Source organism: Amphibalanus amphitrite, unplaced genomic scaffold, assembly GCF_019059575.1.
Source record: "Amphibalanus amphitrite isolate SeventyFive unplaced genomic scaffold, NRLGWU_Aamphi_draft 000125F_arrow, whole genome shotgun sequence".
Lineage (NCBI taxonomy): Eukaryota > Metazoa > Arthropoda > Thecostraca > Balanomorpha > Balanidae > Amphibalanus > Amphibalanus amphitrite.
This window is the reverse complement of record NW_024881620.1, coordinates 246943-273631: the sequence shown is the minus strand read 5'-3', so window position 1 is coordinate 273631 and position 26689 is coordinate 246943. Positions and strand designations below refer to the sequence as shown.

The window sequence follows — 26689 nt, the reverse complement described above, 5'->3', positions numbered from 1 at the left end:
CCCCTATGAAAGGACGTCAGAGTGGCAATGATGTGGTCAGGTGATGGCGCTGTCTGCTGCTCTGCCTGAGGCCATCCTATGAAGCATTTTCATCAGAGACCGCCGCTGCATCAGCAGCCAGTATAGTCGGCTACACCTATGTTGTCCAATGCCTACCAATAAGTACGAGTATACCGTACGACAGTGATGTAACTCGGGCCGGCGCTGCCAGACATTGACCCACGATGAAATCTACACTATTGAATTTACGCTGCGTCCGACATCCAATTCGCTGGAATCGCAACTGGCTAAGGATTGACGGGACATTGCGCTAGGGGAATAGGGTACCGAGCCGTGAAAGGCGAATCGTTCTGGTATTGGCTAGCCTGGTGCCCAGCTCGCTATGTATGTATTTACATAGCTATGCATAAGGCTAACTTTACTGAACACTTATTTATCACATATACGTCCAGCGATCCAACTTTATTTGTGTACAGATCAACAAAGAGAAGTATTTGGTTTTCATTTGGGCATCGTCTGGTTCCAAAATACCCGACTCCGGTTCAGCAGCTGTGAGCTGGCGTGGCGCTTCCGATAAAACCAAGTTCCATACGTGTGAGCTGCTGCAGGCAATGTGCACTGGTCCTGTACGCTGTCTGTGCGCCAAACTCCGAAGGCGTGCCAAGTGAGCTGACACAGCTCCATGCCGGCGCCCCAGGGACCATTGGTGCGAGCCTCCCCACCATTCCCGTCGCCCCAGGTTCCATCATGGTGTGAGCCGCCCCACCATTCCCGTCGCGCCAAGTTCTCACGCGGCGCGATAGAACTATCGCTCATTATGGCTCTGGCTCCCAACTGGACGGGCTCGGCCGCACTGAGTATTGATCGGGTGTGGCTAACACGGGCCCACCGCGGACGAGAGATGGGTCAGAGACCCGATAGTTGGCCGAGTGGCGGGGTACAGATGAGGCTCGAACATACCTGGATGCACGCTGAGTCCTGATCTTCATAATGCAAAGAGTTTGATTATTAAAACAAAGCGTGTTAATTTGATTCAGTTTAAATTAACGCCATTTTCCTACCAAAACGACCAAAACATCTCTCTGCGTTTAAATGTACCGCCATCAACGCATGCAATTAGTTTTATACGTTTTGATACTGTTGGTTTCATGAATTGCATTAGAAGAAGTACTTTGCGTAAAATGATGACATGTGATTAATTATGCTAAATGTAGGGTAGGTATAGACCTCTACATAGCATTATAATTCAATCGGTGGTTAATAAAGTAGCCTACCTTTCTCATAATTAAGATCAAATAAAAGGACATTAAAAAAGCTTGTAATGTTCTGATACTTCTCTTCCCTAAGTTCGTAGCCGTTGTGCTTTGCTGGTGTATTTGTCGAGCCTGACTTCGCCATATGTGGCAAGTTTGGTAACATTTATTACGGTAATATTTTCAACTACGATTTTTAGGAAACTGACCCGTGACCGTACCGTGACTGCATCAGGTCTGTCACGAGACTGAGTTCTTGTGACCGTGATTGACCGTACCATGAATGTCATATGACTCACGTGGAGTCACGTGACCTTTCCGTGCCTATACCGTGACCTGCTGTTCCGTGACCTGCGGCAGTGTCGGTGCTGGCTGCCCGGCCGGACGGCCAGCCGGCCGTCTCGGTCCTGCTGGCGGCTTCCGCGGGTCTCTTGCTGGACTCCCCTCACCAGCTGCGCCGCTGCTCGGCCGGGCAGCTGCTGCTGCTGCCAGCTGCCGGAGTGGCCTCTGCCAGCTGGCTGCTGCCACACACCGGCGACCCGCCGGCTGTCCTCTGGCTCAGGTGAGGTGGGGTCATATCATTTCCTGGGCGAGGTTGAGGCATCACAAAGATGCCTCGTCTCTGTTGCCAATGTGCTGAATTTATGCTAACTTGTGCCTGAAGCTCACATAATATGTTTTTAAAATACTAAAAAATGTCGTTTTATGATGTCTTATTCCACCCACATTTGCCTGTTTTCCATGTTTTATTTCTCTAATACCAAATAATCTTCCGTTTGCAGTGCATTAATATTGTGGGATGACGGGTCGGCGCAAAAGGTGACCCACAATGAATCTGTTGCTTCAGGTAAGTTATTGCTTCCTTCCCCTGCTGCTGCATATGCATTTAGAACTTTTGTTCATGTGTTGTTTAAATGCGACTGAACTGAAGGCAGATACGCGATAGTTAATAATTATATATTACCTAAATAAAATAAGTGAAATAAAGAGAGATAGCCAGTGGGGAGAAAAGGGGCGGAGAGGGATAAGAAGAGAACAGGGAAAGGCAGAGACGAGAGAAGAGACGACAGTTTGATAGAGTTTTTGATAAATGGTAGCAAATAATTATGCTTCGCTACCGTCACTTTAGAATTAATTTATTATGTTGTATTTCCGCTAAATTAACATTTCCGAATTCATCGCCCTGCGCCTTAGAGACCCTTTTTTGCTGCCCAGCACAACACTGTTGCCTTTTAGACTCGGAGTCACGGAAGGGTCGTAACGTTGTTCACGGCGTGGTAGGTCGCTAAAGATCAGTCATGGCGGCCATATATAGCCGCTGATTCTAACGATTGCTGGCTGCATCGCTGCTGCTCAATCTTTCGCAACTTGCGCTGCACCTAATGTCTCCGGTTCGACCGCCTGGAAATCGAACTCATCAATAGCTCATCAGCTGACCGAGGGTGAGTGTACGACCGGTAGGCGCACTCTGCGCCTCTTTTGGGGTACTTCTCAGCCAGCTTACAGCACGCGCGCTCAGTCGAAAACCAGCTGAAAGTTTGATATCCGCAGGAAATTGAAATTCTGGGAACGCGTGCCGAATCAGACCGAAGGTATTAATACACCGCGATTCTGGTGCCGAAGTGGATGCCGAGGAGACATTGTCGATCGTCTTTGTGACAGGTTTTATGTTACTCCAACGTTTGATTTGCAATCGTTTGGATAACCTACTTGAACAATCAGCCACTCGTTAAGCTATCGAAATATAACAGCACTCTTTTTGCGCCCAATTTAGGTGGTAGTGCACGCATTTCAGTTAAAGTGCACGCGATTTTGCTCGGTATATTGAATCGCGGCGCGAGATTCGTCGCGGAACTCGTGGCTCGAAATTACGCCGGGAACAGCTCGGGATCGCCCACGCAGTCAAAATGGATGGATTGGATACTGGATAAATCGTTCGCAGACCGCCATCCTGTTCCAGGCAATCAGCCGTTACTGACATTCAGAGCTCAGCGAGGCAGGAGGTCGGAACTTTGTGCGGTATCCTCAGAGACATTGAGTAGCTAAGTCCGCTTTAGAAGTTAAGGAAAGTTTCAAAAGCGCTTATCCCGTCTCATGATTTATAACGAAAGTCTGAGCAGCTCGACCGACGGACGGATTCGCCGATCTATCGATGCTGTATCGGGACAGACGGCTGGAAAGCGGCGGCAACAGACTTTGCAAAAAAAAAAAGATTAAAATAGGAAAACAAGCAAGGTGAAGGAAAATGACCAATGGACTTCTTATAACATATGACACTGAAAACCTTCCATTTAACTTTCCATTCTGCGACCCTGCCACGCCCCAGTTCGGTTCAGCTTGGCTATCGTCTCCTTGACCGATTTTCTGGTTATCTACTCGTACACCAGTTTCTTTATGTGCTAGTGCCTTTCATAGAAAGATGTTTCATAGAGTATAGCCTGCTCCGTCTTGTGCACGCATCATGTTACCTTCCAGGTGGACGATGGGTAGCTGATGAATGATTTATTTTCCTCCACTGCTCTTCGTCAGACGTCCTTTGCGTGCTCACGTAGTACGTCGTGGGTGGACGCCTGTTGACGTTTCCCATGCATAAATGCTGCTCGTGAGCTTTTTCTAGAGTATCAGGCGTGGGAACTGTGTGGCGCTATCGAACAATGATAATCACAGGAAGCGCCTGATGTACTCGTACTTGTACTCGTAATGGTACTTGCCCATCTATTTGTCCTCGGCTTTCTCATTTCAACTTGTCAGTTATACCTATGAAATCATATGAAGCCTGACAACACCAATATAGCTAGTTACATACATGTTTAATATAGGTTTGGGATTTGTGATGTACGTTCTATTCAACCAAAGTTATGTTTGGTTGCTGTAAATCGATTAAACTATATGTTTTGTAAGTACACTTTACTGTCCCATTAGCGCACGCTCCTATTTCTCGTGGCACGTTCCTTGTTAGTAAAAAGACTTTTGTTTGACCTCGTGCGAAATGTAGTCGGCTTCTATAGTACAGTACGCCATTTTGCATTTCTCATGCGATAGACTCACTTTGTGCGCGGCCGCCCACACTTCGATCAATAACATCAATTTGTGATAAGGGTCTTTGTATGGAAGACCAATCCTTGCCGCGTAGTGGTCATCGATTCGTATTCATGATGAATGCTCCACGAGGGGGCGGTCTGCTGCATGTGCGATGACCGCGGGAAATTGGCGACCTGTGACACGCACCGGTCCCAGGCCAGATGTCAGCAGGGGTCACCGTGCGTCCCGTGACGCATTGGGGTCGACCTCGTCAACAAACACCGGGGCCAGCTCTGTCAACAGGCGCTGACCCTATCGCACGCACGTGACCAGGGGTGAATGACAGATATGATACGGAACGGAAAATGGGATCCGCTATGTTTTCTATGGTATGGTATGGTATGTATATATAAAACTCTACTGTTTCTAGGTGTTTTAGTTTTCTCATAAGTAGGCTTAAAATGAATGTTTTTACGCCACCCCAATGCCGTCTCCGTACAGAAACTGCATTATATCCGTCATCTGACGCCGTCCCGTACTCCCTCCACAGGGTGCCAGCTGCAGCTGAGGCCGGACGTCTCCACTCTGAGCGATTCGGACGTCCCGCGGCTCCCGGACTGTTATATCGTCCGCCCACCTCGCGACGGCCTCCGTCAGGGCGCCCGGTTCACCAAACTATCCGTGCGCGGGGTGCCGGGCCGGTGTCAGCGCAGTTTCTTGCAGCTGACAGACGTGCGGTGGCGCGGCCGGCTGAGCGCTGCTGTCCAGCTGCACCAGGCCGCCAGCGAACAGCTGCACCGGCTGTGCGGTAAACCGGCGCCGGGACACGGCGTCAACGCTGTCACCAACCGATCGAATGCCTTATCGCTGTACACACACCGCGCGGGAGACGCCGCCTTCCTTTTCCATGTGGTATTTTTTGATAGGAGTGCGTGTGAGGATGAGGTGTTACAGGATGCCGAGGGAGGTCGGACAGTAAACGCGAACGGTCTACAGTGTCAACTGACGCTGCGGCTGCCGCTGAGCTACCGAGCCCAGCTGTGGTTGACTGCGGCAAACAACAGATCAGTGGTGGTGTCATTCGTGGACGGCGACGCTGCGTACAACCGGACCGTGCGGAGCAGCGTAACGTTAGTGACAGTGACAAATAGTGTGACAATCACGCTGGCCGAGGTAGGTCGGTCTAGTTCAAGGACGACCTCAGAGCCTCGGGTGGTGTCGAGTCTGCCGGCTGTGCATAGATCCGAGGCGCAGGGTGTACCGTCAGAGAGGGGGCGTAGACGGGGCATGGCGGCGCGGGAACCAGTACAGGAGCCGGAGCCGGAACCAGTGCTGGAGCTGCGCTGGTCAGCCGAGCCGGTAGATAACACCACTGCTGCCTGCGGCTGGCCGTGGGCCGCCCACGACGGCTGGTGTTACCTGGCGTCTGAGGAGACGGCCAGGTGGCAGGAGGCGGCTGCTGCCTGTGCCGCACTGGACGGCTCGCTAGTAACCGTCAGCGACGAGTCTACGGAGACCATTCTGACTGCCCTGCTAACCAACAGGTGAGTAGAAAACAGCGTAATCTACCTCCCCCGCGCGCTATCAGGCTAACGATCAAACGATGTTGTGTCGATGCTTTGACCAGTTGGTCCACCGTCCAGTAGATGAACATAGCTTAAAATTTTCTATTACGAGGTCTATTAACGTTTAAACTATAAAGCTTTAGTAACGTTTAATCTGCTATCAGCAGAAAACCACCTTGTGTCGTTACCATTGGATGACACCGTTTGTGCAGGAGATTGCGTGTCGGGGCAGCTCGAGTCGTTGAGATTGTAACTCTTCGTAAGCTCTTTGGCCGGATAAATCGGCACCAGAATGGTCGGCGAACGCAGGCAATCTACAGAACTAGGCCACCGGCGCGGCCGTGACTGCTAAATTCAGCTTTGTCGTATATATTTCACTACCACCGGTCTTACGCGACCCAGATAAGAAAAAGTTCAAGGGCCTGTGCCTGTGTACCGCACACAGATACTTTGGACACAGGGTGGAACTTTAAAGAGAAGCTTGAACTCCTGTAATGTCCAGAGAATAATGTTATGCATGTCCAGTCCAGTCCAGTCCCAGTCCTGTCCGTCCTGTCCTGTCCCAGTCCACTCCCAGTCCTTTCCAGTCTCAGTCATGTCGAGTCCCAGTCCTGTCCGGTCCCAGTCCTGTCCTGTCCCAGTCCTGTCCTGTCCCAGTCCTGTCCTGCCCCAGTCCTGTCCAGTCCCAGTCCTGTCCTGTCCCAGTCCTGTCCTGTCCCAGTCCTGTCCAGTCCCAGTCCCAGTCCTGTCTGTGTCCGGCTCATCCTGCTCCAATTCACTCGGCGCGGCTGTCCGGTCCCCGTTAAGCTGTCAGATTGTCTCGGCTCTGGATTAGGTTGGTCGGTCGGTAGGGTCGTTCATTCTCACATGTGTCGTTTATTTGCGGCTGGCATGTGCCATCGTCCCGCCGGGCCGGCCGAACGACAGCGGCGATGGGAGAAGCGCGTGCTGAGGGGTGGAGCCGCTGATCCCGGCACGGCAGAGGCGCAGTGGGACGGAGCGGAGGTTGAGGGAGAGCTCTGCTGACATGGTGCTGTAAGATAGGACGCTGGAGGGCTGTGGTGGTTCAATGCCTTTCAAAAGCATTTTTGAGTGAAAACAATTTTCCCGGGGTATAAAAGCAGTGACAACTTTTGTTAAATGATTCAACAGCATCCCGCAGTAAGTCGGAGGAAAAAATAAAGATTTAGGATGCAATTTAACTCGCTTGGTGACAGACAAATAAGAAGCATATGTATTGATTGTTAGCTTCATTCACAGAATCTATCTTTTGAATTCATACAATGCACCACTGTCCTCTCTGTTCAGTCGATTATGTGTTTTCTTTGATAGGTATACTAATAGTAGTACGCAATGCATGTATATGTATGGAGGTCGGCGAAGCATTGTCTCCATAGTCCATATAAATATCTGACTTCCAACAGAGACAGTGATAAGTGACTGCGAGTCTTATGCCTGCTTCAGACGGATGGTAGACAATCTCTTTCCAAGCCCGTGAACTCTATGCAGCATGCAGACTGACTTTTCTGACCTTTTGGTGTATGACGTGCGCCTGATTTAGGAGAACGAATTCCAGCTAATGATGAATGTAAATGCGAACCATGGATGACAGGATGAAGCATGGCCGAGAAAGAACGCGGAGTGGGAGCGGCTGCAGATATTGCGGGCGGTGTTAATAACGCGCTGTCTGCAGTATGCTGTTCAGGGGTAATGAAGCTGCGGTGCTCCGATAGTCTATGCCATGGTCGGTTAGGAGGGCGTGCGCTGCTCGTTTTACGGCTCTTTATCGCGTCGGCGCGTCAGTGCGGTGTAATTTATCAGTGCCTGACGGCCTCACTGACCCATCATATACACCGTGGTCCATCGATCCCCGTGTCAGCAGACGGGTCGCCATGGTTTGGACGGAGGACCGCTCCATCGAGGCGGCTACGATTACCGTAGCGCGTCATACGATCACCTCTCTGTTCACTTCACCTTGTAATCCGATCACTTCCCTGTTTGTCTCGCTTCGACTTCAGCTGCAATGAAGTTTTCCGGTGGTCGCAATTAGATGCGGCTCACAATTCCAAACCAAGACGCCACGATTTTTGCTCATTTTGTTACATTTTGTCCTTTGAACTATGACAAGTAGCATTCCTGACAGGGCAAATATCCTTTTTATTAGCTATTTTTCCGGCGACTCATTCGTTAGTAAAATAATGCCGCTCGATCTTCTAAAACATCACCTCTACCTGCTGTTATTTGTCCGTTCTCTCTAAAGCAGCCTCTTTTGTATCGCTCCGGTAGCGCCGTCTCAGCTGGTAGAGCCCGCATCAGCCGGTCCCATCCCCTACCCCGGCCCCGGCCCCTCTATTTTCGCCGCCGAGACGGCTGTGGGTCGCAGCCGGCGCGGCGCTCAGCGGCGCTTCACGGCCTTGTTCGGGTCGCTCGGCGGGCCATTCGTCGCTGTCGACAGGCGAGATCAGGTGCACGGCACGAGCAGGCGCCGCCAATCGATGCCGGCTATATTGCACCTCGGCGCAGACCATGTATCTTGGCCGCCTTCAGGCAGGGCGGTGGCGAGTGTCGCTGCTAAAGTGATGTGATACCAATACGGCGCCGCGATGTGGTGCCCGTGTGGGTGTGGTGCCTGTGTGGGAGTGGGCGGAGATGGAGGGGCTGAAAGGGGTCGATTGGTCCGTGACGAAGGGAGTAAAGATAGGTCGATTGGTTCGTGATAAAGAGGCTGAAAAAAGGCCGATCGATTCATTCATAAGGGAGGAAGTGAAAAGGCTGATTTTTGCACAATTTGAGGGACTAGAAACTGCTAAGTGGTCTGTGACCCGTGAAGAAAAGGCTACAAAGGCTCAGAAACTGTGTTAATATAAACGGAATAAATAAGGAACTTTTGATAATATATGCGGCATAAATGTAATTTTGTAATTAACTGAATCATAACACCTAATTTTATTCGGAAATATAGACCTGTCAGTCGAGGGAGGTAAATGAACCTTCAGATCGTTCGAATTTCACAAAGATGCCTGGTTTTCGCTGCCATTTGATCTTATCCTATGCACGCTTCCTCTGATCTTGATACTAAACGAATTTATAGTCTGACCTTTACCGACTGGTAATAGATTGATGGTCGGTCCGGCCAGCGATGAGTGCCCGTCTCTTCTGCGATATACTCTGCCCGGTGGTCCATTTGGGTGACCGATGACCCTTGTGTCCTCAGCGGAGGGTCGGCCGAGGACGAGCTGTGGACGGGAGGTTCTAATCAGCACCACGAGGGCACGCTCCGCTGGCCCGACGGACGTCCAGTCACCGAGAAATGTGAGTACTGTGAGAGGACTGTGAGAGGGCTGTGAGGGGCTGTGAGAGGGCTGGGATGTGAGAGGATTGGTAGTGCTTTGGGAGGACTTGTGAGAGCATTGGGAAGGCTGTGAGAGGACTGCATAATAGGGGACTGTATGATGACTGAGAACTGCGAGACTGTGGGAGTAAGTACATATAGTGAGACTGTTTTTTTGCACTGCTGGTCAGAAGGGCTGCTGCCCGCTCAATTAACAAAACTTGAAATTTTTACACCATCCGCTTCAACATAGCGACTGGTTAGGGTGTAGTGGAGCATCTGTGAGTTGCTTGACTTGATTTACGGCCACGTGAATGAGCCACAAACGGCGCGTAAATTTATGAAACTAAAGATAAAGAAGAGCGTCAGCCCGTGTGTGACAGGCATTTTCATCGTGTTACAATGATTTAGAATCCAAAGCTAAGCCCAGGCTCCCGTCAGAAAGCCGTGTTCTCAAACGCGGCTCAGATGCTGCCAGACACGTAGAACTTCGCCTTTATAAGCCACCGGGCCAACGCTGGCGTGATGGGATTCGAACACGAAAATCTCGAGGCATGATAGAGGATTTGATGTGACTGTTTGTATCGACAAGCAGGATTGAGCACAAATGAAATCCTTCTGCGTGGCTCTACTGCCATTTGTCTGTCTACTCGCTCTCTGATTGAAGACTCTGCGTAAGGTATTACAATTGCGAAGTAACACAGCTGCTTTTCCTTATGCAGAGCTCGTCTTTGTTCTCGGTTGTTTACTCACCTACACATGTTTGTCATGTTCAACGAAAGAGGTTTCAGTGTCCTTTGAAATATCCTTTGAAGCTACTAAATATTCCGTAATAAACTATACATCGTTTATCCATGACGTAATACATTATACCACTTTCTATATATAAAAAATATAAGCCTAATTAAACTACTTGAGGTCCCCAGCCTCCCGTCACCCAATAAAACCCGTCCACACAATGAAGCCTCCCCAGATGACCTCTCTCTGATATGAACTCTCTCTCACTCTAGCGCTCTCAGAGTCGGTGCCGGTGACCGCATCACCGACACGATAATACAATAGACGAGCACCTTATTGCCGGCCTATTTAATTTGTCGACCAGGGCACGTACTAATGAACGAGTCAGATTACACCAGAGAACATTGAACGTGCCTACCGCCGGCGCTGCAGCCAGGCGCCGCTGCCGTGCTAATGGGAACCAGATAGAGTGGGTGGGCTGTGAGCTGTAATCCAGAGCGTTTCGAACGCATGGAATGTCCCACCGTTCACTCAAGCCGGTAATTAGCCGTTTATAGTCGCTACTTTCAGTGCTGGTGCAAAATCAGCAGTGGGTGTTTCGAAAAGGAAGCACTTATACTGCATAAGTAGATACTTCCAGTTGAAGCTGAATGAGTATGCTGAGGCACAGTATCCACCAGGCGCAATGCAGCAGAGCCATCTGTTCACTGTTGGTAGGTTTGAGAGGCTGTTGAAGCACGGTTGCCTCTTTGGACGTTCGGTGTCATATAGCTGACGCTTACTGAATAATACTTTTGTTCCTCAAAATGAAAAGATGTAGGATGTACACACTCATGTTTTGCTTACATAACAGAGGTTCCTAATACGAGTATAAAGACCGATTACAATGTGACCTGTTGATTGGTCGTTTGAATTACTTGATTAGCGAATGCGACCAAGCTGAATTTGGGCGACATAGCAACACAGGCTGATGATGATGACTATGCTCCTGATACTGTTATACGGTACCTACTGATGTAGATGCTGGTGGTACTCCCTGATCCTTCGGACATTTATGTATCGCCTTGATATAGTTCCCTATTCAACTTTAAACTCAAAAGCTGCTGACCTTTACTCGGAAGCTCGACTTAAACCAATATTTGATGCCCCCTCATTTCCCTGGAGGTTCCTTCCTGAGCCAATCGACTGACCTTTAGTTAAAAAACCATGCGTCCAGCTGACCGGTGTGACCTTTCCATGTGCGGCAGGCTCGGCCCGGTGGTGCCGCGGCGGCCGGCTGGTGGAGTCGGAGGGACGGAGGACCGGCGCCGGCCGCTGCCTGGCGCTCCAGCTGCTGCCTGATGGGGAGATGGCCGGCAGGGTCAGGCCGTGCTCCGATAGACTGACCTACGTGTGCCGCCGACCCGGAGCGCCAGGTCAGTCAGTCAGCTCGGTGGCATGCGGCAGCCTATCACTGCTGTTTTTTGTGACACTCTCAGCAGAGATCTGCGACCGACGCAGTTAGCTTTTTTGGACTGTCATGATCTCTTTCAGAAATCATGTGACTGGAGCTCAGTTGACAGTTAACAACGTCGAAAGCTAATCCAATTGTTTGCTTTTTGGAGTGTCACTGACTCACTTCCTCTTCAAGAATTTATTTGACGCCTGACATAATCTAGCTGTCGCAAACGTAACCAACGGTCAGTAGGAGTGTCAGGTGCTGTTACAGGACTAATATGACAGTCAGTTGACAGCAGCAGAACGAACTCTAACCTGACACCAGGAGTTTGACAGTGAACTTGACGCCTGCCTCGGCGCCGAATAAATGTACTGTTTGTCCCTCAGCGTTGATATTCATTAGTTGAGGAAAGGAACGATAAAAGAACGATTACGTACAATGAAATATCATGCCAGCTTGTAGTTTGCATGTTAGGGTGATGTCTTTTAGACAGCCAGCTTTGGAAGTAAGTACGTCACATTTCAGGTGTAGAAAGTAAAACAGTTCAACATTTTACAACTTTTCAGTGCTCCACTAAGTACGAAACTTGAGGCCCGTCATGTTAAAAACCTTGCCCCGTTATTTATATAGGTGGCTGATGTGATGTATTTATAAACTTCAAACGTTAGAAGCCATTTGTATACGTACCTACTGAATTTCGGATTGGGTGAAAGGTAAAACGAACTTTGATATAAGGTTCTCTAGTCCTAAATGCCAGTACTGTGCTTATGAAACTCGGCACATCTAGATCCACAATGTACTAAAAGCATATGATCATAATATATCACGTCAGGTTAATGTACTTTGTGCCTACTTACGTACCACACAGGCTTGTAATCTGCCTTGCTCAAAAGTAGCCTACTTACACGACCAATGAGCACGCTATGATGTCATTATGTGGTCAGTTTGTGAGATTGCCCCCTCCCCTCCCCGGTAGCCGCCGCGCTGCACGTGACTGGGCAGCCCGGTAGGCTGGCGGTGGAGGGAGGGGTGTCGGTTGCCGTCGCCGCCGCCGCGGGGCGCCGATGACGACCTTGCTCCGATAGGGCTTCTCCCGTCAGCCGGGACGGCGCCGACTGTCAGCCGTCTGAGCAGAGCGGACGCCAAAAATGTCGAACGCTTCCTGACAGCGGCGAAATGAGACCGTTTGCTTTGATTGGTGGGCTGATGTAATGTTGATAAACTGGTGTGATTCGGCTCTTACAAGTAGCTTGGCTGTTGCTGTGTGGTGTCGGGGGTGGCTGGAAGACGGGGCGAGCGCATACAAAGGATTTCGGACTCCTTTATATCTCAAGGGAGCGCACGACCAACACGCAACGGAGACTTCAAACCTCATTTAACTGCTCTTCGCAAACAGAAATATGGGGAACTGCTAACGGAAATTACTGACCACGTGTTTCCGTGCTGCGTGTCCGTTTGCCAACTTCAATATTACATCCGGCACATTTGTACTGTCGCGTGAGAGGCAAATTTAATTGAAGTTAGAAGGTTCAACACGGTACAATGCATTATCAATGTCAGTTTCGCTATATGCATCAACGAAGCTAAACGACTCTGAGTGTTTCCTAGTAGTAAAGAATTGAGAAGATCGAATATCTGGGTCTATTGCCACCCAGCACAACGCCAATTGATCTATTGACAGTTGACACTGGATCGTGCTTTGATAAATATTTTCACTAAACCAATGCGGGTTTGCAGAAGCGTTATAGAGACGAGCTGTACAGTTCACAGCACAGAACAATTCTCCCTTGAACTGAAATCTGTCTGTGTTTGTCCATTCCAGCCTCTGAGGACGCGGGCTGTAACCGAACGATCCTCCTCTCGGCGGAGATCGGACCAGTGACGGTGAACAGCGCCGGTCGGCCGGACCGGTACGGCCCTGACCTGACCTGCGTCACCAATGTGAGCGGCCCGACCGGCTCCAGGGTCGAGCTCATCTTCACACGGTTCATACTGGAACAGGACGACAGGTCAGTGCGGGCCGACAGGCTGTGTGGTGCTTGGTTTTGTAAAATGCGTGCCGTGCGTATTGTTATCCCGGATCATGCCGGAACCATCGCGCTGGCTGGTGGACGACTACGCTGCCAAAAGACCCTGTAGAGTGCGGTTTATTCTGGATATGAGCGGCACATGAGTGATTGGCAGTCTGGTGTGGCACTGCGATCCCATGAGGAATACGGGAGCGGTAACCCTGCAATATGCGCGACGGTGAGTTATGCCATGGTGCGACTGGAGGCTGTGTTAAAGGCTTTAGGAATGGCCCAGCCAGCAGAGCACTTTTACCATTAGAATGGTGTGCTCGTTTTCAGTCACATTTTTTGTAAGCTGCCACTTCGTGACCTCTGTGACCTCTGGGACTTCATCACTTCAGTCGTCTTAGCATCTTATAAGATGGCTGAAACGTTTGCTGGATATGTATGACATAGATATGCATGAGGGCATGCTCCCTTATTCCGTCCTGCATAGTGCATGTAGAAATGTTGCCTCTGGCCGACCCTCTGATGAGCACCTTTTCACGCTCGACATGCGCCGCAACTTTACGGTGACGGGGCGTCGAGATATGGGGCCATTTCGGCGACACGGCACCAATGGATGGGTACAGCAGGTGTCTCCGTGGTGCCGGGGCCGAGAAACCGCCCGAGACACTGGGGTATGGTGACGGCACACAGCAGAGGAGGTCCACAATAACGGGAAATAATTGGAGATGTGTCGATGCCGCGCGGTTACGCGGTATGACACTATATAAATGACTTATCATATTCTTAGCATGCGATAAATCAGCCAAGAAGGTCTTTTGTTGGAAGTTCCCTTGTAACCGTCAAATGATAGCACATACGAAATCTTTTTCTGTCTAAAAAGGTAGAACGAAAACAGTCATCACGACTCTGCACTGACCTGCATTGTTCGGAGTCTGATTACCGTTTCCGTGTGACCGTTTTCAGCTGTGACTACGACTCTCTGACCGTGCTGGAGGAGGGTCAGGTGGTGAAGCGCGTCTGTGGAGACTGGTCAGCGCGCCTGAAACTCCTGCGATATGTCAGCAGCACAGAGAACATCAGTCTGGTCTTCGTCACCGACTACATGAACGCGTTTCCCGGCTTCGAGGCCGTGCTTCAACTCGTGACAGGTGAGTGGTCGGCGGAGTTGAAACTCTGGCTGCTCTCACTATAAAGTGCAGGACTGCCAGCCTTGCTATCGTCATGAGGATGCTAAGCCTCACTATTTCCATGCATCTGTACGCCATCTTTGAAGTTCTTTACAGTCGACGTGCTGTTTTTTTTTTCACGGCTCACGTTACGGCATACTTTTCTGCGGATGAACATTTCTCACTTACTGTTCTTCACACACTATGGTCTATGAGCTTTTCTGTCCACCATGCACAGAACGCTTCATTCCACGAAGTACCCCACTCCCGATTGTGTTATACGTGGCATTGTGGCACCCCTTCCATTCGACTAGCCATCCGACGGGTTATATCGCAGAGTGCTGCTGCTGCCGACTGCCTGTTGTCTCCGTGGGACAGTTCCCCCACTGTCCCGAGGGCGGCGGGCCCGAGATGATTAACGAGCCCGGGCTCTGTGGGAGGACCCTCGCGGTGACAACCTACTCACACCAGATAGAGGTGCCATTTGTAGCGGCGACCAGCGCCACTGCGCCCGGCTTATAGCAGGGCGGGTGGGTATTTCTAGCCTGAATGCATACATGTAAGACAGCACACCTTAAATATAAATTGACCGTAAAACGCGTCGCCGATTTCTTCAAGTCGACATGGCTATCTTTTATATGAGTGCTTTTAAGCTTTGCTAAAAAGTTTCGACGCAATTATTGGGTCAGCGAATGTTTCCTTATTTACGACTCACTCGTACCTCTTAAATGTTCCCACCATTATCATGACTTTCACCTGCGGGCTATATTCCCTGTGGTCGTTGGCCGCGTCCATTAGGCCTTTCTGTGTTATTTTCCGTGTGGCTGCCGCCCCGGCCCCGGCGGTACATGACTGGGTCTTATTTTACCCGGACGGTGGTCGCGCTCGGATCGATGTGGTGCAGTCGCGGCGGGCATCCACCGGTGCCACAGGGGAACGGAGAGGCATCGGCGCGACCCGACCGACCTCCTCGGCCGTACCTCCACACTCCACAGTGAAAAGGTCGCGGACGGTAAAGGACAGTGGAAAGGTCGGCGTGTTAGGTGTCTCGCCCTCGATCTACTGAAAAAAGAGCAGACAGAAAACATTACTCGAACGTGCTTATACACATTCGCACCAGCTGCCAATCTGCGTGTTTGCTGGTTTCGTGTAGTTTCTTCCTTATTATACCCGTCCCAGTTCCGGTCCCTTTGATGCGTTCTTTCCGTGCGGCGCCCGCCCACCTACACCCCTCCCCCGATACCCCTCCCCTCTACGCCCGGGGGTCCATCTGTTGAATGTCCCTTCCCTATAAACGGCTGACGGTTGGCGGGCCATTACTGTGCAGTGGCGGACGGTATCGTGTGTCATAACAAAGGCCTGCGAGCCGATGGCCCGACCACGCCCTGTCGTTCGTTCTCTCCCCTTCCCCATTCCCCTCCCGCGCGTCCTCGCCCCCTTCCCCGCCCCCGTCCCCGTCCCCGCCCCCGTCCCCACTAGTTCGATATCGTTTCAGCTTGATGGCCGCTTCGGGTCGTATAACGGTGCACACTGCACAGTAGGTCCATTTTATCTGTTTTAGCGTAACGCATCATATTATTTCTGGAGCTATATCCTTCGCAATTTTTTTCAGCCGTTATATAAAAACGATTTGCTTGACTAGCATTTTTATTCACTTCTTTTGATGCTTTAGATTGGCCATACATGTTTCTGAAGTTTGCTGGTTTACAGTAGCTGCCATTAATCAACTCCATCCCGAGTTGTGCACGTCAGGTGTCCACTCACCGGCCAGTGGGCATGTCACAGTCGCACTACCAACCCAAGCTGAGCACTGAGCACTGAGCACGCTGATCCCATTCGGCACGGCTCCCGGCCATTCAATCTTCGATCAGATGGACCGACCACTCAGCAGAGTGTCTCAATTGGTCGTTGGGGCCACCGTAGGAGGGCGTTTGTGATTGAGCTGGTCTGGTTCTGTGCCGCCGATCGGTAGCGGGTCGCTGCAGGAGGCCCATACTCAACACCATCCAGTTTATGTGTGTACCTACAAAATATATCGACGATCTATGAAAGTTTCGCTTGTCCTGATATTATTTTACTTAAAAATTAACTACTTATAAAAGCGCTGACGAATTTAGTGTCCTATATTTAGTACAACGAAAGATGTATCATCTCCGATTTTGGCTTCTAGTTTTCAGCTTCTTTGTCGACGATGCTCTTTTGTATTATTTTGGCTGTCATGATACTGATATTTATGAGTTGTAATGTGACAATTATTTCATAAATATGCAAGATATTACAACAAAAATTACCCGACGTTTCGTTTATTATAACTTTTCAAGGGTTTTCATTACCCTGGAAAAAGTTATAATAAACGAAACGTCGGGTAATTTTTGTTGTAATATCTTGCATATTTATGAAATACTGATATTTATCTTTGGTTGCGTCAATGAATACTGTAGTTTTGCCATAGATTGTTGTGGCCTGCCGTCGGACTCCCACCTCCCACTACCTCCCACCTCCCATTTCCCACCTCCCCCTCCCACCTCCCTCCTTCCACCTCACACGGCCGTCCGTGGGCGCGCCGGTCGGTCGATCGGTCCGCCCCGTCGTGCCCTGCCGATCGAGCCGTCCACACCGATCGGTGCGGCACTCGGTGCAACTTCTCCACCCGAGTTATGATGCAAGTTAGGGGCGCGCTGCTGCCCTCCCAGCGCCGTGCCGCCCTCTCCGCTGTATTCCGCTCTGCTCCTCTGAGTGTCATCGGTGGGGGGCTCAAGATAAATTGTAGATGCACTGCACTCCAGGCTTCTCTGTATATTAAAGTAAGAGAAGTCTGTGAATGCACCCATTGTATTTTTGTAGGAGGTGCTGCTCTGACTCTATTTACTTTATTTTTATGCTCCTTGACAATTTAGTTTGAATATGTGTCGTGTATGTGTACCGCACCATGGCGAATGGCCGCGAGACAAACGTCCTCCGATTAAATTATAACCGTTTTGTGACATCCATGGCGTGATCTGAGAGTGAGACTCATCTAAGATGTTTCTAAATCCAGGCGTAGGTCAGTGTTATTTTGTTATGTAAATGTAATAACATTTTAATTTCGTGGCGTTCTCTATCGCTGCTTACCTTCTACGGAAAACGCGGAGCTGTTTCTGGGCTCGCATGTCTTCAAATATAGAACACACAATCTTTTCATACGGGCTCGTCGAAATGCGGCCGGCGCACCGCGACGTCTGAGCGGTCGGATCCAACTGTCCAGCCTGATGGACGGAGCAGTCAGGATGGAACACTCGGACGACACTGACAGTGTTACAGAAGCCAGGATGGACAGTGTTACAGCAGGTCGATACGGGCTGCAGTGCGGCACCAACACTGGCTAGGTGGCAGCGCCGGATTCGCCTGTCACTTTGGATCAGTCGGCAGAGCGCTGGGATTCGCCGTCGGCGAGTTCCGTGGAAGCTGGGCTTGAATTCGAAGAGGCCAGGCGCTGATGCGACCATGGAGCGACAGGGGTGGGGGTGTCTCAAGCAAAGGCTGGTGTTGCAAAGCATCTTTATTCTACGGCCATGCTTCACTGAGCCAATGGACTACGTTGCTTTAGCTGTAAGCCGTGTGCTTTTATGGAAATGAATAGGTCAGACATCCATTGATATCATTCGCTCGTAAGATGATTTCGGTTGCCCTGAATCTGACTTCAGGATGCTACCTCTTATCCGACGAAGCGCAGCGTGAGTGTTTAATTAACTTTCCATCCGATCTGACTTCACACTTCAACTTGTTAATGCATGCAGATTGCAGGGGCTCCATTCATCGAAAGTTTGTTTGCTAAATTGTGTTATTCAACTTGTCGAAAGCCTTTTGATTATGTTGCGAAGTCATTGAATACTGGTTTGGAGTAGAGTGTAGTGAGTGTACTACTGTCAAATAGTTAAGTGCGGAAGAACGGGCACTGAGCAGTTGTCTCCTAATCGAAGTTTCGAATTTTAACATTACGCGGAGTGCTGATTTTACTCCATTGAAAAAGAACAGTTTTGACTGGTTGATGTTGGCTGGAATTAGACCGAAGAAAACTTGAACATTGAGCAAGAATTGGCTGTTTTTCCTACTTTTTTTCGTTTTCTGGATATATCAGTAACTGTTTACGGACAATTTGCAATGATATGATTTAATTGCATCACGAATTAACGTAACTGTTTTAGCGGCATGCATAACGTTAGTGAAGCCTGCGATTCCCACTTAACTTAAGCAGTTGAGTTACATTGTCATGAAACTTGTATAGGCTGTGTCACATGTAATTGTAAAACAACTATGACAACGACACATAAAAATTACCCTTGGCATGTTTCTGATGACTGAGGTTCTCAAGGGAGGATCAGGGGATCCGCCATTCGGCCCGAGCAAATTAGCACCGCCACTTAGTCCCGGTCTGGCTGGTCGATTTGGCGAACAGGAGTCGGACAGTGTCAGGGGACGGAAATAATGAAATTAGTGGCGGCGTCCCGCCTGGGGACACGGACGGTGTCCGATGACCAGGGGTCGGGACGACAGAGCCGCCGAATCCCTCCGGTGTCAGCTGCAGCGCTACACCAGGTCGCGATGACGTGCCGCGGGGTTTAGCCTGCTGTTGCCGGCCGAGACGATATTGACCATGTTTCCACGGGCACTCGTGATCAGGATTGCCAAATTTAAATCGTATAAGTTGTATCAAACTTTTCGTTACAAGCGATACGTTATAGTGGATTAGCTTTATATAATCACTTTAATCTCTTATTTTCAATTTCGTATATCGTCCAAGTATGATACTGGATTACCTAATCCACTTTTACTGATCCAGATCACAGGTGCCCATGGAAACCGGGCCAATGACATAATGCCCATGCTTTTATATTTCATGTGCTGATTTGTTCATGAAAATACCCGGAAAGAACAGAAGTGCCTCAGCAGTCAGTGAACAACAAAACAGCTCCCATTGACATATTTTGGCTGCATAATATGTTTCATAAGTCCCGATTCAAATTTCAGCTCTGTGGTTAAATCAGTTGCTCTAAAAGTAAATGCATTGCATTGCTCCATAGTGAATGTCTGTATGTGAAGAGCGATGAATTTCTTTTTACGGTATATTTTTCTTTTATAATTAGCTACAGCGCATAGGTGTTTAGGTATGTTTTGGACTGAGCTATGACATGCATAAAAATGTGTAAAACGTGTTTATCTACCTCCACTGTAATTATCTCCACTTTTGGTTTTCGGCGGCATTTCGGTAGCGTAGCAGCAAGGAAGTACTGCCTCGCCCCGGGTGCGCAGTCAAGCCGTATACGAGGGGGTATCGAAAAGTTCTAATCATCACCACGAATGAGATGGGATAGAAATTTGATTTTTTAACATGATGTTCATTACTCCTTTACAAGTCACCACACACGACCGCAAACTTATTGCATCGTTTCTTCAGCTGCCTCAGGCGGTCATTGTAGGACCTTCGCACTGTCCCGTAAATCACTGCTCCATCTCATCAATGACGTCATTTCTGTCCTTAAATCACCGGCCATACTGTGGATTCTTCATCTCCCGTAACAATCAAGAGTCAGTTAATACCCGGTCAGGTGAATTTCTTAGATGCGGTAGGATTTAATGTCCACATCATGTTCTTTCTTCAATCGCAGCTCAGGACGAATGGGCGGGAGCGCTGTCGGTGCGGATAAAACATCTTTCTTGGGCTTTTTTGCGGCGATTCTGTTTGAGGCCATCTCGCAACTTCTTCAAAAGTGTGTAGTGGTGCTTGCTTATCATTATCCGACCATCATCAAGACAGTCGGTAATGACTATCCTACGCCAGATCCAGAACACTGATAGCATTGACCTTCCATATCGGCTTCTGCATCTTCGCCTTTTAAGAAGGACATATGTGCCGTGCTTAAACTTCTTGATGATCTTTTTGTCTATGGATCATGCACATAGACCCAGCATTCGTCACAAGTCATCAAATTATCGAAGATGTCTTCAATTTCCTAAAAAAGGCCTAGTTTGGATTTCGAAGGGCCAAGACGCATTTTTCTCTTGAACAAAGTAGACACACGAACTTCTAAGCGGGCTGACTCCTTAATCGTCTGTAGTTCTTCGCTGATAATATTTTCAGGCACTGCCAGCATTGAGACCTTTCTGTTGCACAATCATCTGAAAGGTCACACGACGATCTGTAAGGATGAGGTCCTCCACTTCCTTCACAGTCACCACCTTGTCAGTCACTGGTAGCCACTCACTTCTTGACTCCCCTGCAAGGGCCATGCAACCAAGTTGAAAATTATTTTTTTCATTTTCGGTAAGTGCATGAGATGGGCTTTCCTCGCCATCAACTGATTTCACGTTCTTGGTGTATTTTCTCAGTGTGATACCGTTTCAAATGCATTAGTTGGATGACGGTTCGGTCCTCAATGGGCCCAATACTCATCTTTTTTACTTCTAAGTCTCTCCTACATAAGATAAAACCACTTCTCAGGATTCTCTTTGCGGGAACATTGTTCTTAAGAACCAAATATAATACCAACCAAAAATCATCAAAATCGGTCTACATCTTCTATGTGATGATCAGAACTTTCCGATACCCCCTCGTACCTTCGGTGTCAACAAAAACAAAAACACATGTTGTTTGTTAATGTTTGTTAATGTTTTGTGATGTTTTTTTTGGTTAATATAAGAGTTTTAATAACTTTTGTATATAACTAATGTAAAACTTATATTATTTATCACTTTTTTTCTAGAACGATATTACGCAAAAAACGCAAACCCGCAAAAAACGCACGCAGAAAACACATAGTGTAGCCAGGCCTTAGTGAACCGGCGGCGAACTATCCAAACGTGCCTCAGGTCACCCAACGACATTTCCTGCAGTGGCAGCGTATGCTGAAGCGCACAAATGTTTGCACAGCGTTCACTCGTGTCTGTTGTGGCACTGACATCTGTGATCAGTATTTACGGATGGAAGAAAACTATTGTTTAGTACCTATAACGCATCAGTGACCGGTTTACATGGTTGCATTCACATTCATAAGCGTTACAAATAGTAGGTATGTGGCATATCTTCGCACAAAATAAAGGCAGCTACGGTGCGAGTTCAAGTTTATTTCACAGCCGCGGTTATGTTATCATAAAACGGGATTGGTTCGCGACAAAACACCTCATTTAGCCGGCACGGCATCTGTAACTAGAAAGTCTGGAGTGGCAAAAACAGCCCGTCTTGGCTTTCTCACTTTAACAGTTTCCAGTACTGTCATGCAAACCTCATTCAACCAAAGCGGATGCCGTATTCGTTTTGTCAGCCTGTCACCGCGCCAGACTAATACAAAAAGTCTGTTTTCAGCCCCGTTTTTTATAGGTTTTCAATGGCCTAATGGCCGTCAGTATATCGGGTTTTACGGCCCTTGGCCTGGCTACGAGCATAATCCTGTACTGGGGAGCATGTTAGGCTGCCGCTGGACACATGCAATAAATACAAACATGCATCTACCTGCTGTTCTAGTTGAGAGGCCTGGCCAGAGGTCCGCATAATAGCACACATACCTGTCTCGTCGTCTGCGTCGTTCGTCGTGCCCACGAGAGGTCCTTTGTCGGCACCTCAGTCGTCGATCGACCGGCTCGCTGACCTTTGGGACTGGCCACCGCACGGCCGGCGGACCAGGACGGGCCTTCGCCGCCAACGAATGGAACAATCAGGAACGCCCGCCTCCTGCACTGCCGCTACTGCCGCTCGGACAGACTACACGTTAGGAACGGGCCGGCCTGGCCAGAACCAGCCACAGGGGCAGCCGGGCCACGATATGGACTGACGTTCATAGGCAGACTAAGGTTATGGGCATTGGGCAGGCAGAACATGCAGTGGTTCCATACTCACACCTCCATACAGAGTCGAGCTGTGCTCGGCTGCGGGCTGTTTTATGTTTATGCACCGTGTCTAAAGCTAAACAGTAAAATTTGTTCACTTGCGTTAAATTTCTATTTGGCACCGTCGAGATGAAAGGTGAATACGATAAGATTTGCAATGCTGATTTTTTCCAATGCTCCTACGCGCTAGCAAAGACGGTGCGAAAGTGATTCGGGGCTATATTCTCACGAAAACAGCGTCTTTGGGTGAGGTGACAGCCCGATGAGGTATAACACGCAACAAGCGAATAACATGACATGGCGGCGGCGGGGAGGCGGACGGCAACGCGTGTGTCGCCAGACAGACCAGGCAGAAATGGGACACAACGTTATCGCGGGCGCGCGTCCCCTAGCCTAAGTCACGTGACCGCGACGGACGTCTTGGCTGCGCAGCGGCCGCGCGCTGGTTCATTGCCCCTAGAGGGCCAAACAGAGAAGTCATGGTACCACAAAATTTTTCGCTCGTATACGATTGGAAAAAGCTCCTAGCTGCGCTAAACGCCGATATTCAAATGATATATCTTTCTTCTTTCCTAGCTTTCTCTCCATATCTCTCTCTCTCTCTCTCTCTCTCTCTCTCTCTCTCTCTCTCTCTCTCTCTCTCTCTCTCTCTCTCTCTCTCTCTTCTCTCTCTCTCTCTCTTTCTCTCTCTTTCTCTCTCTCTCTCTCTCTCTCTCTCTCTCTCTCTCTCTCTCTCTCTCTCTCTCTCTCTCTCTCTCTCTCTCTCTCTCTCTCTCTCTCTCTCTCTCTCCTCGGCTTTGGATTGTTATCATCCAAAACCTGCACAAATACCATGTCGCCACGGAATCTGTTTGAAGACTGAAACTCTACCACAAATCTAATTTTCGAATCGATTTTGATTCGTTAAAGTGGCACAAATACCGTTTAAAACCCCATTAACGTCGATAACTGGTCCATCAATATCCGTTACCGCCCGTTCCCGGTCGATGGCTCGACTGACTGACCTCGTCTGTGACACATCCACACCTCAGTTAACCCTCGCAGTGGAAGGGTTGCGAGTACTACGCCCAGTGGAAGGGGGGGCGGATGTCGCCCCCCCCCCCTAAGATCTCAGCTCCCACTGGAGCTAGAAAGACGAAATTTGGAGGGTAGGTGAAGGCCCTGGGGAACTCTGTTGTGTGTGAATTTCATGACCCTAGGTCAATATCTTCAAGGTCACATGAGGTAAAATGTGGTCAAATCTGCCATATGAGCGACTTTTTTTGTGTTTACACGCCAATAACGCAAAAAGTTACCGGCCGATTTTTTTTCTCACTATACGAAAGTGCATACATTTTTGGTGAATTTCTAGTTAATCCAACAATAAATATGGCAGCTAGAACCTGCTAAGGGTAAGATGTCGCCGGCTGAAGCGGGATCGGCCGATGCGGGAAACGTGGCAATCACAATTTTATGTTTACACACTCATAACTCAAGTTGTTACCGGTTGATTTTCAAAATTCTTTGACCATGAGATTGCCTGTACATTTCTTAGTCTTCTCACAAAGTTTGACGCTAATCGAATATAATCAGCGGTAAGGAGCGCGATGTAAAGACGGAACCGTCCCGCCCCGGCACAGTCTACAATTCAGGCGGCGCGTAACGGCTAGCGCCGGCCGCCGCGCCGCCGCGCCGCCGCGGTGACAGGATGTTTGACTTTACACCGCTATTACTAGAAAAGTTGTGACCCGATTTTCTTATTTTTTGCCCGAGAAGATCCGCAGTTCAATTCTGGACAGGTAGCCGAAATTTCACATTAATATTATGTTTGCGGCGCGAGTTATTGGCGAAAAACAGGAGGGGTGGGCGGAATCCGCCCCCCTTCCACTGCGCGTGTTAATATCTTCAAGGTCAAATGAGGTCAAGTGTGGTTAAATCTGCCATGTGAGCAACTTTTTTGCGTTTACACGCCGATAACTGAAAAAGTTTCCAGCTGATTTCCTTTTTTCCTCCACTTCACGAAAGAAAATACATTTGTGAGTATGTATGGTGAATTTCTAGCTAATCCAACAATACTCGTAAATATGGCATTTAGAAGCCTGCTAAGGGTAAGATGTTGCCGGCTGGAGCGGGATCGCCCGACGCGGGAAACGCAGCAATAGCAATTTTGTGTTTACACACTCATAACTCAAGTTTTTACCGCCGGTTTTTCAAAACTTTTTGACCATACAATTGCCTGTACATTTCTTACCCTTCTCACAAAATTTGACGTGTATCAACTATAATCAGCGCTAAGGAGCGCGATGTAAAGACTGAACCATCCCGCCCCAGCAGAGTCTACAATTCAGGCGGCGCATAACGGCGGCGCCGGCTGCCGCGCCGCCGCGGCGGCAGGATGTTTGACCTTACACCGCTATTACTAGAAAAGTTATGAACCGATTTTCTTAATTCTTGCGCGAGAAGATCAACAATTCAATACTGGATAGGTAGCCGGAATTTCACATCAATATTATGGTTGCGGCGCGAGTTATTGGCGAAAAACAGGAGGGGTGGGCGAAATCCGCCCCCCCCCCCTTCCACTGCGCGTTAACAGCACCTTACCTGTGTTCCAGAGGAGCGGCACTGCACGTCAGATGGCACCTGTTTCACGGTCGTCCGCAGCCCCACCGTGCCCTACAGCGGTGTCCGCGACACGTGCGGAAGGCAAAAGGTGAGTCGTGGTGCAAATTGTCGCAACGGATTTACCATGGATCAATTTTGTTGCCGAATGTATTGTTCCTGTTATGAAATAACGTCTCAGTTTGCATGTCAAATTCAAATGCAGCGTGCAAAAAGTAAATGATACTGTCGGGCTAGGTTCTTTGATGATTACTATTAAACCCAACCGCACTGGATACTGCAGGAGTGTTGTGGTGTGTAACTAGCGACGCTTTTGGCGCTGTCGCCGCATTGTAAACACATTTATACTGCTTAGAGGTGCTGGCGTTTCCCGGCGTACTTACTGACCTCTCTGCCAGGGTGTGCCGGCCAACGTCGGCGAGCTAGAGCAGCTCTCCGAGGTGCTGGGGAGCGGCTCCTACTGGGTTCAACCACCCTCCTTCGTCACTGAGAGCATCACCAGAGCCACCAGTAGCACCAACGGCACCACCATCACCACCAATCCAGACGTTCATATCAGCACCAGAGGCCCTGCTGAGGACGACGGCAGCTTTTACGGCAGCGAGGACATCAGCTTTATGCCTAACATCGACACCGACAGTGGCGGTGCAGAATGCGTCGCCGTGGAGGTGCGAGGTTCCCCTCCGGTCGTTCGTCAGACCACAGACTGTCAGCGGTCAGCCACCGCCGTCTGCCGCCTCCTACCCGGTACGTATACCTACATGGTTCGCAGCTGGAAACGGCCCACTGACATATAACCAGGAACTAGGAAGTCGCGTGACCCCTCACTGTCGCCTACGCTCTGACCGAGATGGGGTGTGTATGGTTTTAGTGACAGCCAGCCTGGTAATTGAATAAGGCTGCGCCTACAGGCTGTCTTTACCTTTAGCCTCCTACAGGCTGCTCTGGCTTACGCTCTACAAATAGTTTAACAAACATTCACACTGATATCCGCGTCGCCCGTTATTGAAGTGTCAGCTTATTACAGAGCCCGTAAGAACGAACGCAGGTTTCATTCCTTTTTTATAAGTCTGCAATTTGCCAATTTTCATTTGTAATATTTTATAAATGGTGCCCTCACTATATCCATTGAAAATTAGAAAAGCAAACAACTATACTGTACGCAACTGGCACCTCAGCTCTCCACAAGCCAAGAAAGCCCATCTCATTTCCGTCCTTTGCTTTCTGATAACCATCTCAATGAAGGGCCGCGCCCGCGCGAGGCTCCTACCATCTGAAACTTTCCACTATCTGCGCCGCCACGTTCCTTGACCGCCGATGACCACCTGTGCAGCGGACCGGGCCAAAACGGAGTCGGCTCGGTCGATGGTGGGGTCGTATTGGAAGTATAATCCCGAGAGGGCCTGCCGGGCCACTGCGCGGGCCGCGCCGACCAGCCGGCGGACCGGTCGTGCCTGGTCCGATCCCATTGGATCCGAAGGCTCGTCGTTGCGCCCCAGAGACGTTCGCTTAGGCGCGACACTGGCCTCCCTTCTCCACACGGAGACTCCTCTTTGGGTGGGGGAGGGGAGGGTCAGAGGCCGGTCAGTGGCCAGGAATTGGACGACGGGAAGGAGGCAAGTGAATGACGAACGATGCCCGGATAGCAGCGTGTTTGTTAGCGAAAATATATGACGCCACGTTTTTTCACAAGTAGGAATG

General features: G+C 49.5%; 1 protein-coding gene across 1 annotated transcript in view; it reads left to right on the top strand.

Annotated features, from left to right (window-relative positions):
* Window positions 1-5544: 5544 nt before the first annotated feature.
* The window catches only part of LOC122381705, an 83153-nt gene continuing 62008 nt past the window's right edge, over window positions 5545-26689 (top strand). Inside the window, exons 1-7 of the mRNA XM_043366193.1 lie at window positions 5545-5818; window positions 9054-9151; window positions 11156-11323; window positions 13169-13355; window positions 14328-14512; window positions 24982-25079; window positions 25387-25735. Of these exons, the coding sequence (XP_043222128.1) occupies window positions 5562-5818; window positions 9054-9151; window positions 11156-11323; window positions 13169-13355; window positions 14328-14512; window positions 24982-25079; window positions 25387-25735 (1342 nt within the window). The 5' untranslated portion in view covers window positions 5545-5561. The remainder of the gene's footprint in view (window positions 5819-9053; window positions 9152-11155; window positions 11324-13168; window positions 13356-14327; window positions 14513-24981; window positions 25080-25386; window positions 25736-26689) is intronic.